The sequence below is a fragment of the Corythoichthys intestinalis genome, chromosome 7, assembly GCF_030265065.1.
Source record: "Corythoichthys intestinalis isolate RoL2023-P3 chromosome 7, ASM3026506v1, whole genome shotgun sequence".
Classification (NCBI taxonomy): Eukaryota; Metazoa; Chordata; class Actinopteri; order Syngnathiformes; family Syngnathidae; genus Corythoichthys; species Corythoichthys intestinalis.
This window is the reverse complement of record NC_080401.1, coordinates 9,927,928-9,941,256: the sequence shown is the minus strand read 5'-3', so window position 1 is coordinate 9,941,256 and position 13,329 is coordinate 9,927,928. Positions and strand designations below refer to the sequence as shown.

The 13,329-nt window shown below is 37.3% G+C and overlaps 1 protein-coding gene across 4 annotated transcripts in view; it reads left to right on the top strand.

The window, feature by feature from the left end:
- The window catches only part of bcar3 (BCAR3 adaptor protein, NSP family member), a 181,047-nt gene that overhangs the window by 88,662 nt on the left and 79,056 nt on the right, over nt 1-13,329 (top strand). For 3 of the 4 annotated variants that reach the window (XM_057841253.1, XM_057841254.1, XM_057841255.1), the window contains one exon: nt 2,292-2,334. In XM_057841253.1, the coding sequence (XP_057697236.1) occupies nt 2,292-2,334 (43 nt within the window). Of the gene's footprint in view, nt 1-2,291; nt 2,335-11,242; nt 12,798-13,329 lie in introns of those variants that run through there. The other variant, XM_057841257.1, reaches the window with a different exon arrangement.

The window sequence follows — 13,329 nt, the reverse complement described above, 5'->3', positions numbered from 1 at the left end:
ATTTTACGTAAATATGTCGAATGTGCTGCTCGTCTTTAAGCCACTGTGGCACCGCATTACCACAACAAAGAGCTTTTTACGTTAAAATTCATGTGAATAAATGCTTAAATCCCTGAATTCTTTATAGATATGGATGTAAAACAGTCTCGATTCTTGGTTAAAAGCAAAAAAAAAAAAAAAATAAATAAATAAAAAACTGGCAGTATTTATTTTACGTAAATATGTCGAATGTGCTGCTCATCATTAAGTCACTGTGGTGCCGCCTTACCACAACAAGGAGCTTTTTACATTGAAATTCTTGTGAATAAATTCTTAAATCCCTGAATTCTTTATAGATATGGACGTAAAACAGTCTCGATTCTTTGTTAAAAGAGCAAAGAACCCGGCAGTTTATTTTACGTGAATATGGCGAACTATGATGGCAATGCCGTAGCAGCTAATTTCTCCCATTGATTTTTTTCACAATCTTTCAAAATGCATGCATGGTACGAAAAATATAATAATGACCTTGAATCCTCGAACAAATCACTCTTGAGACAATCCTTTCTGTTTTTATGCGGTACAGCTTTTGTACTTTTATCCTAAATCCGGCGTTGAATCGCTGCATGTGATGCTGCTACAGACTGCGAATAACTAAAGCGGATTGTGGGATGGGCCCCCTGCTTGAAAGGCGTGGCGCAGATGCTGGCCGGATTGACCCATCAATACAATTTTAAAGTCTATGGTGTAACGCAGGTGACAATTTGAAAAGTAGTGAAATAAAAAGTACAGATACCTGCTGTAAAATGTTTTGAAATAAAAGTAAAAAATACCACTTCATTTTTGTACTCAAGTACAGATACACAAAAATGTACTTACAGTAACAAAGTACTTTTACTTCGTTACATTCCACCACTGTCAATCAAGTGATAGGATCAGAGACATCCCGAATAATTGATCAAAATACTGTTACTAACAATAGGAAGCAAGCCCCTTTCTCATACTTTAGGGAACCCTAAGCATGCTTATATGTGGTATCCAAAATCAAATGTTAGTGTCACACAATCAAAATGGATCTACAGTATGCGATAATGATTATATGCAGTGCCAGCAAAATTATACGGCCGAACCAACTAACATGCTTGCACGCAAATGTTGCATGTATGTGAAAATAACTCTTTTTAGACTCAACTCCTTAGCTCAGCCCACTTGCGGTGGCGTTACGGAACAGCGATTGTGAGAAAGTTTGAGAGTGCATATAATTATGCATTTTCCCCTGCACTGGTTAAATCCATATGTACATAAAATGTACTATCTTATAGGAAGTCTTTCAGTAAAGATTTAAATATTGTAAATGTTTCAAAGACGAATGAAAGTCATGATTATTTTCATATGCGATGTGCTATTTTTTGTCCTTTCCTGGAGACGTCAATGGATCGTTTGCCTCAGGTTAGAAGCTAGGAGGGGGCCTATGAATAAAGACTAGAAATTGTTGTGAATGCAGCCTTCTGTTCTATTACGTAATGAAATCCCAGTTGATATTTGGGGCCATATTAAAGCTGAGAGGGCTTACAGCTGAATGTGTTTGGTTTGTTAAGTACTGGCCTATGCTCATATTCCCATGGGAACACTGGTGTAAGCTTAAGGGACTTCAACCAACAACCTTGTTCAAGTAGTAAAGAATTTGAGCTAATTACCTTTTTTTTAGTGAGCCGCTAGCTATAAGCCTCCTGGAGGAGGTCAGGGACTCAAGTTGTTCAGAGCAGAATGTGGAACAACTTCAGTCAGTTCAAAGTATTGATCAGGCTAATGCTACTGAAAATAAATAAATAAACATGGACACATCTGTGTTTTCTGAGTATTGTGTGCCGTAACTACTGTGTGAAATTGTCAGTGGACTCACAGAGTTGGGGGCGTGGGGCTGTGATGTGTATTATGATGGGGACGAGAGGGAGGGAGCGAGAGAGAGAAAAGAGAGTGAGGCAGGGAAAGACGTGAGTTAGAAGCAGCTCAGTATGCACTTCTACTTCTTTTTCTCCAGTACTGTCAACTTTGGATAACTTCATGTCGTATGCTTCCATGACAGAAGAGGATTAGCCTTTTGCCAAACCAGACAGTAAAGATGCCTCTTTGGATGATTGAATGTATGTGACTGCTTGAATGAGAGGCATAACCAGCAGTCAGAAGTGGCTAGTTCCAGTAGGAAGCAGAGAGAAACCAAGAGAACAAGGACAGTTTGTTGGTGGGAAAACCACCATCAAGGACAAGATGTGCTCACTCAACCGGGCATTTTCTCTCTCTGTCTTCCCCAGGGAACCAACAGCCGGCTTGGATGCCACAATGGACTATGTTAAGGTAAGTGCAACTTTTTCCAGCAAATGTTTATTTATATCACTTCTTCTTTCGGGATGTTCAATAGCCCAAAATTTTCCCCAGACATTTAAAGACCCAAACCAAGTTGGGTGTCTTTTGAACAGAGGTGGGTAGAGTAGCCAAAAATTTTACTCAAGTAAGAGTAGCGTTACTTCAAAATAATATTATTCAATAAAGATAAAAGTTGTCATACAAAAAAATGTGCTCAAGTACAAGTAAAAACAAAAGTATTCAATTAAAAAACTACTCAAGTCATGAGTAACATTGGAAGTAACTGCTTACGACGTTTGATTTTTTTTTTTCTATTTGAGGCAATGGTTTTTTTTTTTTTTAAATCTCAGCACTAAATTATCTACATGAACTGTTATTGGATTAGATTGGATTGCTGTAATTGTCATTGACACACAGTACAATTACAGATGACAAGAGTATGTTATTGCCGCTGCAGATTGTTCCGTGCCGCCAACTTCTCTCTCTTCTTCAGAAATTACTGTGCAAGTTACAACAAAGTTACAAGATACATGGCATACAATATAGCAACGATATGCTAGTATATGATCTTTATTCAGGAGTCCAACAGGGTGTCCATAGCACAAAAACCATCAGAAAAATGACATAAGAAAACAAAGGAACAGAAACTAGAAAAGAAAGAACATTAAAAAGGCACAAACTATCTATGCACAACAAGCAGGCTTTTACGCCAATGATGCCACATGCTTGACCTACATCTATATTTGAAGGGTCCGCTATTTTCATTAAAATACTATATTCGGACTCTTTTAATTGACACATGAACTTATACATCTGATTTCTTAATAGCGCTTTAAAGGTGGGTAACCCAGAACTGACAAATAATTGGCTGGCGCTGTACCATCTGGGCACACACAATAACAGCCTCAAGGCATCATTTTAGGCTACATTTAGCCTCTGCATGGGCTTAGCTAAGTACTTGGTCCACAGGTGAGCGGTGTAAAAGGGTGTGCAATATGCCCTGAACAGTGATGTTTTCACATGGATATGACGGTTATTATTTTACTGTAATATAGCCTATACATAGCCACATTAAGCCAAAGAATTACAAAAAAAAAAAATAATAATTGAATTCCGTCGAGACAAAAAAATCTACAGAAATGAAGCAGCATTGGTCCAAAAACCATGAGTGCCCTCTAGTGGAGAAAACATATTTCCCATAAAAGGATCACATCTCAATCGGTCAATCGGTAACAAATAAAAATGGAGAGAAAGGTTAAAATCCACTCTTTCGAGTCAAGTTGCTCTATGTCAAGTACTTAATATTTCATGGTCCTTAAAAGATGCCACGTGTTTGAACAGGCCGGCTTGATCATATTAAGGCAACCTTGAGTCTAAATGGTATATTGGAGTCATGTGATTATTGTTGCGACATCTCATTGGTGAAAATGGTAGAGCAACTGCTGGCATCTCTGGAAACAACAAAAATATGTAAAATCTAATATGTAGAATAAAGAGGAAAAATGTAAAAACTAGTGTAGCCCAAAGTAGCGGAGTAAGAGTAGCGTTTCTTCCTCACAAATCTACTCAAGTAAAAGTAAAAACTACGGCTTCGTAAAACTACTCTTAGATCTGAAGTACAGTTTTCTCAAAAAGTTACTCAAGTAAATCTAACGCGTTACTACCCACCTTCTGCCCTTTAAGTAATCAACAACAACAAAATCATTTAAACATTCTTGCTTTTTTGGTCGATATTGTAATTGGTGGGTTGAAATGGGTTAAACTTGACATGAACACTACACTGTTACATCATTGCTTTCCTTATCTCAAAGCTGACGCCAACAAAATAACGCATCACATTTATGTAATTCCACATATTTGCGATCCTCTCTGGACTGTCTATTCAAGGATAAAAACAGTACCAAACACACACTCCAGTGTTGCTTTTTTTAGACATTCCTCCATTCTGAAAAACCTAGGATAAATGAACAGGTTTCGTACAAGTTTTAATATGAGTGAAAACATAAAAAGCTCTTACAAAACACGATGTAATGTAACTGAACCATAAGCAGCTGAGAAATCATTTAACACCCCAGATGTTACAGATGGCAATAAAGCCATCACTCAAGCTGGAAGTAAATTCACTTACGTGATGGACACTCAAGCGAAATTTGTTTATACACCACCTGAGTCCCTGCTTAACCTTGACATATCATCGTGATAAATGATTTGCTGTTCTTGAATTGTTTTTGTCATATTCTGAGTGCAGTTACAACATAAGCTCTCCTATTTGTTGTTTAATGACAGGAATTGAACATCTGTTGATATCCAACTGTTTCTTGTACTGTTTTACAACCAGAAAATGTCACGTAATATAAAAAAGTAAAGCATTGTTGTTCCAACTGCTTTGTGGCGTCAAAAAACAAGCTTCTATTACACTCAAGATTTCTCACAATTTTTTCTTCTTTACCCTTTTGTCTGACAGTAACCTCAGTAACATTTTCTTAAACCGTGTCACAGTACATGAACACTATTATGTACAGTGCCTTGCAAAAGTATTCGGCCCCCTTGAACCTTGCAACCTTTCGTCACATTTCAGGCTTCAAACATAAAGATATAAAATTTTAATTTTTTGTCAAGAATCAACAACAAGTGGGACACAATCGTGAAGTGGAACAAAATTTATTGGATAATTTAAACTTTTTTAACAAATAAAAAACTGAAAAGTGGGGCGTGCAATATTATTCGGCCCCCTTGCGTTAATACTTTGTAGCGCCACCTTTTGCTCCAATTACAGCTGCAAGTCGCTTGGGGTATGTTTCTATCAGTTTTGCACATCGAGAGACTGACATTCTTGCCCATTCTTCCTTGCAAAACAGCTCGAGCTCAGTGAGGTTGGATGGAGAGTGTTTGCGAACAGCAGTCTTCAGCTCTTTCCACAGATTCTCGATTGGATTCAGGTCTGGACTTTGACTTGGCCATTCTAACACCTGAATACGTTTATTTTTTAACCATTCCATTGTAGATTTGGCTTTATGTTTTGGATCATTGTCCTGTTGGAAGATAAATCTCCGTCCCAGTCCCAGGTCTTGTGCAGATACCAACAGGTTTTCTTCCAGAATGTTCCTGTATTTGGCTGCATCCATCTTCCCGTCAATTTTAACCATCTTCCCTGTCCCTGCTGAAGAAAAGCAGGCCCAAACCATGATGCTGCCACCACCTTGTTTGACAGTGGGGATGGTGTGTTCAGGGTGATGAGCTGTGTTGCTTTTACGCCAAACGTATCGTTTTGCATTGTGGCCAAAAAGTTCCATTTTGGTTTCATCTGACCAGAGCACCTTCTTCCACATGTTTGGTGTGTCTCCCAGGTGGCCTGTGGCAAACTTTAAACGAGACTTTTTATGGATATCTTTGAGAAATGGCTTTCTTCTTGCCACTCTTCCATAAAGGCCAGATTTGTGCAGTGTACGACTGATTGTTGTCCTATGGACAGACTCTCCCACCTCAGCTGTAGATCTCTGCAGTTCATCCAGAGTGATCATGGGCCTCTTGGCTGCATCTCTGATCAGTTTTCTCCTTGTTTGAGAAGAAAGTTTGGAAGGACGGCCGGGTCTTGGTAGATTTGCAGTGGTCTGATGCTCCTTCCATATCAATATGATGGCTTGTACAGTGCTCCTTGAGGTGTTTAAAGCTTGGGAAATCTTTTTGTATCCAAATCCGGCTTTAAACTTCTCCACAACAGTATCTCGGACCTGCCTGGTGTGTTCCTTGGTTTTCATAATGCTCTCTGCACTTTAAACAGAACCCTGAGACTATCACAGAGCAGGTGCATTTATACGGAGACTTGATTACACACAGTTGGATTCTATTTATCATCATTGGTCATTTAGGACAACATTGGATCATTCAGAGATCCTCACTGAACTTCTGGAGTGAGTTTGCTGCACTGAAAGTAAAGGGGCCGAATAATATTGCACGCCCCACTTTTCAGTTTTTTATTTGTTAAAAAAGTTTAAATTATCCAATAAATGTTGTTCCACTTCACGATTGTGTCCCACTTGTTGTTGATTCTTGACAAAAAAATTAAATTTCATATCTTTATGTTTGAAGCCTGAAATGTGGCGAAAGGTTGCAAGATTCAAGGGGGCCGAATACTTTTGCAAGGCACTGTATGTGTTAACAAATCAATATTTCATATTATTTAGTATTATTTAGTATTTCAAAGATGTACAGTAAGATAAGATAAGTGAGCATCGTCATAATTATATATACTGTATTTACTGTAAGTCGCAGTTTTTTTCATAATTTGGCTGGGGGTGCGACATATACTCTGGAGTGACTTATGTGTGAAATTATTAACACATTATTATATAATTTCACATGTTGTTTTGGTGTTTTGGAGGGACATTGATGGTTTGGTAAACTTGTTAGCATGTTCTTTATGCTATAGTTATCTGAATAACTCTTAATAGCTATGTTACATTAACATACTGGCCACGTTCGCATTTCGTTGTTTATGCATCATGTAACATTATCTTCCTGTACACTTATTCAGCATGTTGTTCTCTATTGTATTTTTATTTTAAATTGCCTTTCAAGATGACATATCTGTTCTATGTGTTGGATTTTGGATTTCAAGTAAATTTCCCCCCAAAATGCGACTTATGCTCCGGTGCGACTTATATACGTTTTTTTTCCTCTTTGTTGGCCATTTTATGGCTGCTGTGACTTATACTTAGGTGCGACTTGTAGTCCGAAAAATATGGTACTCTAAAATAGAATGACACAAGAAAAATGCTGGGTGCACATAAATGAGTTTGTTCCTTATGGAAACTCATATCTGATGATGAAAACGCCCAAATAATGCGTTTACTGAAATGATTTTGTTTATTCAGTGTTATATTGTCTTTCACTTTAAGTTTCCATATTAAGATTCCAGCAACAAAATTGGCCAAAAACAAACACACAAAAAAGATTAGCTGACTTCCATTGTGAAATAAACAAGCTCTCGAGACGTTTTCTTCATCACCATGACACTCCGTATAGTTCATTTCTTCCACTCCATTATCCCTCCTTTTGCTTTTTCACCATTTTTTAACACATATGTTTGGATGCTGACACCTGAGTGTGGAAAGCAAACTTAGTCTTTCTCACAAGAACACACACAAACACACATGCACACACCCGCATACACACAAACAGTTCTAGTGTCTTGTCGGTCAAACCAGGACTGTGAGCAAGAGTCAACAGTGTGTGCTGACTGCACATGGGGCCACTGTATCCCAGCTCTTATATAATAGGTGTGAAAGGGTGACTGTCAGCCGGAATTCCAGGTGTGTTTGCATTTTTATTGTGAATATTAAAAATGTGTCACAGAAATAGCGTCTTATATCTGGCAATTAGGTCAAAAGTGCACTGCGTCCATGAAACCTACATTGTTCTGTGCACGTCAATGATTGAGCTGGGTGACAATGTGTGCAGGATGCTTGCATGCAAAGGAAGGAAGTGCTTGCTAATGACAGTACTGTAAAGAAACGGATAGTTTGCCTGTCATCAAGTTTATTTGGCATCTTGTCCTTATTCGGATGATTGATATCTCCCATGAAAAAACCTCACCTGAGGCCATCTCGTGTTGTCCTCTTTTGCGTTTCAGCTAGACTGCCTTTTACGTGAAATGATCTTAAATAGTCACTTGATGCCCACAACTCTCAACGTGATAAATGGTATAGATTAATGAATGGGTGGGTGGATTTTCCCCCCTACACTTGTATTGCCATTAAAAGTGATGTTATATTGGTTATTCCAGAATTAGAGGACATTTTGGCTTCACAAAAAATAAGCCTGCACCTCTCTGTATTTTTGTACACATTCATCAAATAATAGGCAATAAACTAACAAAGGCTTCAGAAGCTCAGCTTTAACTCTTTCAGGGACAGTGGTCACCATGGTCTATATAGCATAATCTACAGAATGGTATTAAAAAAAAAAAAAATTACTTCGGAGTTTTAGGTCTATATAGCACAATCTACAGAATGTGTCTGTTTAAAATGTCAAATCATATTACTCCATTTCCTCCATATACACAATCTTGACATGGCTCCATAGTATGCAGTGCCTGTGACACCATAACAAATATCTTGAAAAGCATTACAGTATTATGTGAGTTAAAATCTTATTTTAAGACGATGCGACTATATACAATTTGGCAAAGCACAGATGACGAGAAATTAGTCGTAAAATCTGCCGTTTAGCACCGCCTGTCATTTTAGTGCTCTAGTGCCTCCATCTGGGTGATGACGTCAGCAGAGTAACAATTTCAGCTGATTTAGAATTCAGCCCATTGAGGGGGAAGATTCAGAACTAGGAAAATGTGACAGAGAGCAGCAAAATGTCATCATTGTTTTAATCCCTCTATTTCAATATTTTTACAGGTATTTCTTTTTATCTAATTATTTTTTCCCCCAATTGCTAAATAAATTGTATGCTCATGACAAATAACAGTCTTGTGCTAAATGGAATCTGAAATATTAAAAATGCATTTATTCAGTATGACAGGGCAATATTACTGCAAAATGGTCAAAACTGCCGACTTCTTAAACCTCCCGAATGGTATTTTATGCCACCGAAAAAAAAAAAAAAAAAAAAAAAAAAGACACTTGTAAGACTTTCAACCCGTTATAGGCCAAGTGACTATTTTTGGTCATTTAAGAAAAAAAATTAGGTATCAATTTCTATCATAAATATCACTTGTTAATTATTGATCATTATTGTATCGCATTTTTACGTCATTGGATGCATTTATAAATGAATACAATATTAATTCAAAACGAAGTTAACGCAAATGGAGAATGTAAATTAATGGAAAAAATAAAATGAATAAAAACCTCTATACACAGTGATTACAGGCACAAGACTGGCCGTGAATGCTCATCTTCCAGGGTCATTGACTGATCTCTTTTGACTAGTAGGGGTCAATGAATAATATGAAAAATAAAATGTAATTGATTTTTTTCTTTTTAAATTTGAGATTCAATTTGCTAATTGGCGGTGGGTTACGAGAATTAATTTTAGGGGGTACTCCAGATTTGGTATTATTATTATTTGTTAATTTTTTTCTCTCTCAAGTCTTCTTTTCTCTTTTTTCTAGTCCTCCAATTCCGGTATGACCAATATTGTTTGACCCTTGAACAAATGGGGAAAATACATATCATATAATTTAGCAAACTGACTGTTTGACCTTGTGAGAGATGAAAGTATAGTAAGCAGCCATTGTGTGGATGTAATTGGTGCTTTGAACTAGATGTAAGGCAATTGCAGGATATGGGAGAGTAAAGACAGCAAGTAGGAAAGTTGAGAGAAAGAGAGAGGAGAGAGAGAGAATCTACGTACCTTTCTAAAATACTCTTTCTTTCATTCCCTTTGAAGTAATAACAGCAACTTCCCTCCGCTCGAGGAGAGAACTTTCTAAAAACAATCATGTTCTGTGTGTGGTCTTGGCTTGCCTTCATACAGAAGCCTGTGGAAAACTGCTGGTTTTTCTACAATAATTACATGAAACTTTCATTTCACCTTTTTTAAAATCACAACAGAAATTGTTTCCAACTCATATTAATATGATTAAAGTTATTTATAGTGGGTGCAGATTATGAACTCCCTTGCCACCTGGTGGTCAAACATTGGTAGGACAAATTGGGCTTCGGAAGCATGACCTGTCAGCATGCCAGTTAGAGTTCCAAACAGCAGTGGAGACTCATCAGGATCATCGTGCCAGTCTGTCAGTGAGCCATCACAAACAAGCATCGAGCAGCGTTACGCTCCACTAAACCTACTGTGGGTGTGTGCATGTGCATGACAGCCAATCAATCAATGAGTTTGTTCGTAAGCAGGACACGCAGCTGGCCAACAGTAGGAGTTGAATCATAAATGCCTGGTCAGTCTCATTTGGGTTTTCTAGGCAATCTCATATTTTTACTTTGTCTTGAGTAGAAGCCTTAGGATGATCTTCGGAGCGGCGACGTATTTTAGACTAACTCCTTTTTTGGGATATTTTGGCTTCTCATATAAACAGCAACAGATTAGGTGAGTGATCAATATCCGCTAGTGGGTCAAAGCTTTCAGGGAGCTACCGCAATTGACAGCACATAACCTAGTTTGAACACATTCATAGCAATTGTACGCATGACATAAATTATTTCGATATAATCCCACTGTGCAAATAAAAAGTAAAATGTAATTGCGGTCTTTTTTTTTTTTTTTTTTTTTTTTTTTTTTTTTTTAAGTGTTGTTTTGTACTTCCTTGTGTCCCACAGCTGAAGCGTGACATTGTTCTAATGAACATGACGCTCACCTGCAAAATTGTCTTTAAAGTCCAGGTTTATGTGAATTGGTATTGACAAACGGTGCTAAAGGAAGGTTAGCTTCATTACAATAAAACTTGTACCACGAACCCTCAAATTAACCATTGGTCGTGTTATACAGGGTGGGGCAGATCAACTTGCATATTTAAATTTGGCGCCCTGAAGCGATGGTTGCTCTAAAGATTGTAGGAATGGACTTATTTGAGAGGGTGGGGCTTAAAGTTATGTTCTTAACGTGCGTTATTTATTTTGCGTTTATTTTTCAGGAACCAAAGTGAGCATCATGGAGTGGACGATTTATTTTGTGTTTATTTTTCAGGAACCACAGTGAGCATCATGGAGTGGACGAAGAAAAAAGAATGCCTCAACAGCGAAAGCGCGTTCCAACGTCGGCCACTCCTTGATGCTCTGTGGGCTTCCTGAAAAATAAACACAAAATAAATAATGCATGTTAAGAATATACTTTAAGCCCCACCCTCTCAAATAAGTCCATCCATATCATCCTCAGAGCAACCATCGCTTCAGGGCGCCAAAGTTAAATAATCAAGTTGCTCTGCCCCACCCTGTATAAAGTATTTGAAGCATGGTAGCAGCGTCATTCACTGTATCTGACAAGGCATACTATATCCTATATGTGCAGATGATTTTTCTTTTTATTACTCAACCTGCACCAGAGTCCGAGTCACCTGATTTTGAGAATCTGCCAATACAGAATCCTGATCCAATACAGAAAAGAAAGTTTATTTTTTTTATCTATTTGTTTTTTTTATTTGAACAAATGTTCCAAATATGTTACAGTACTGTACTTTTTACTGTACTTCCTCTTCTGAATTTTCCTCCAACTTATGTATCTTTGTATCTTTTGGCAATGCTATTGTATTTCTGGATCATTTTGTTACTTTTTACCCCTTAAAAGTACAAAAAAATATATGAATTAGACCTGAACGAAATTTGAAAAAAACTATCATTGCTATTTTTCGTGGGTTTGCAATATATTGCGATTTTAAAACTAGAAGAATTTTCACGTGATGATAGTGCTGCAACGATTAATCGGTTAACTCAAGTAATTCAATTAGAAAAAAGCTGTGAATTAAATTTTGCAGCTTCAAGTATTCAAGAGTGGTGGTTTGTTTTGAAAGTGTTTGCGTGAAGTTGTATTGATTTTGGTGGATACACTGCCCTCTCGTGGCAACAGTGAATATGACACAACTCATTTAACATGGCTGAATCCAGCTGCTTCCTGTTAAGACCAACATAAGGTAGGTTTTCGTTTGAGCTAAAATTTAAATGCATTTGTTATTCAGTTTAAAGGTATATTTAGCCGTTTTTTTGTGGGAATATGAGTTTGAATGCTTTGTTAAGAGCATTGTAGGAAAAAAAGTTTGCATTTTATGGCATTTAAGTGTAAGATTAAGATTAAGACTTTTACTATGCAAGTTAGCCATTTGTTTTGATGTTGTACTTAGATTCTCATTTATTTATTTATTTATTTATTTTATACTGTTTCAGGTTATATGAAGGTTTTGAGGTAATATGAAAGTGCAATCCTGGATAGTTTGAAGAAACACTCGGGAATTTTATTTTCTGTTTGCATCAATTGCTCTTCTGAAAGTGCAATCTTTGCAAGCCTTAGTTTTACCTCTCCTAAAATTTATTCTACAACGCATTAAATGTTCCTAATGCGATTACTCGATTATTCAAACTAACTAGTTGATAGATTAATCGACTACTAAAATATTCAATAGCTGCAGCCCCACCAGATAACTTGATTAGCTCTGTTTGGGAAAAAAAAAATAACATTGCAATTTATATCACCAAGGCTTACTTTTTCCATTGGTTGCACTGATGCGCCTAATATTTTTTATCAAGGTGCACTAGCACAAAATGTAGGCGCATCCACATTTTTCATTGCACCTCCTTTCAAGTCATACTTTTGATCACTCTTCATAAATTTCATATAATTCATTAATTAAGTCATCTTTTGAACTGCTTACCCTTACGCGGTTTGCAGGGGTGCTGGAACCGATCACAGCTAACTCTAGGCAGAAGGTTGGAAGAACATGCAAACTCCACACAGGAAGGCAGCCGAGATTTAACCAACGATCCCAGAACTGTGAGGTGGATGTGCTAACCACTGTCCCAACGTGACACTTTCATAATGTGAAATATTTTTAAACAATAATGTAGAAAAATGCTTGCCTTTATTAAATGCTTCACTGAGTGAGTCCACTCAAATCCACTCAGGCTGCCGAGAACAGCCTGTCATTTACATAATGAGTTGCCACAGCATACTTGTGACTGCGCTGCAAGTTTAACAATTATTAACACATTTTTGCGTTTTTACCGAAGCTAAGATCAAAGCTACAAACCTGTCAATCATCATTAACTTTAATTACCAAACATCAGCTGCACTTGACAGTTTGTTCGCACTGCTTAGCAGGAGGGAGAATGTAGCGTTGTATTAGCATGAAGCACAAAAAAATATATTTAATTTCAATTAAAAGCCCAATCCTTTTCACCCGATTCCGATCCTCTGAAATATGGCCCGATTCGGACATCTCTACTTACAATAAATACAGACAGAATAATGACAGTGTACTACATTCAAAACTACTTACGCCTCCAAATGTAACATCAAAAAGTGTGTGTT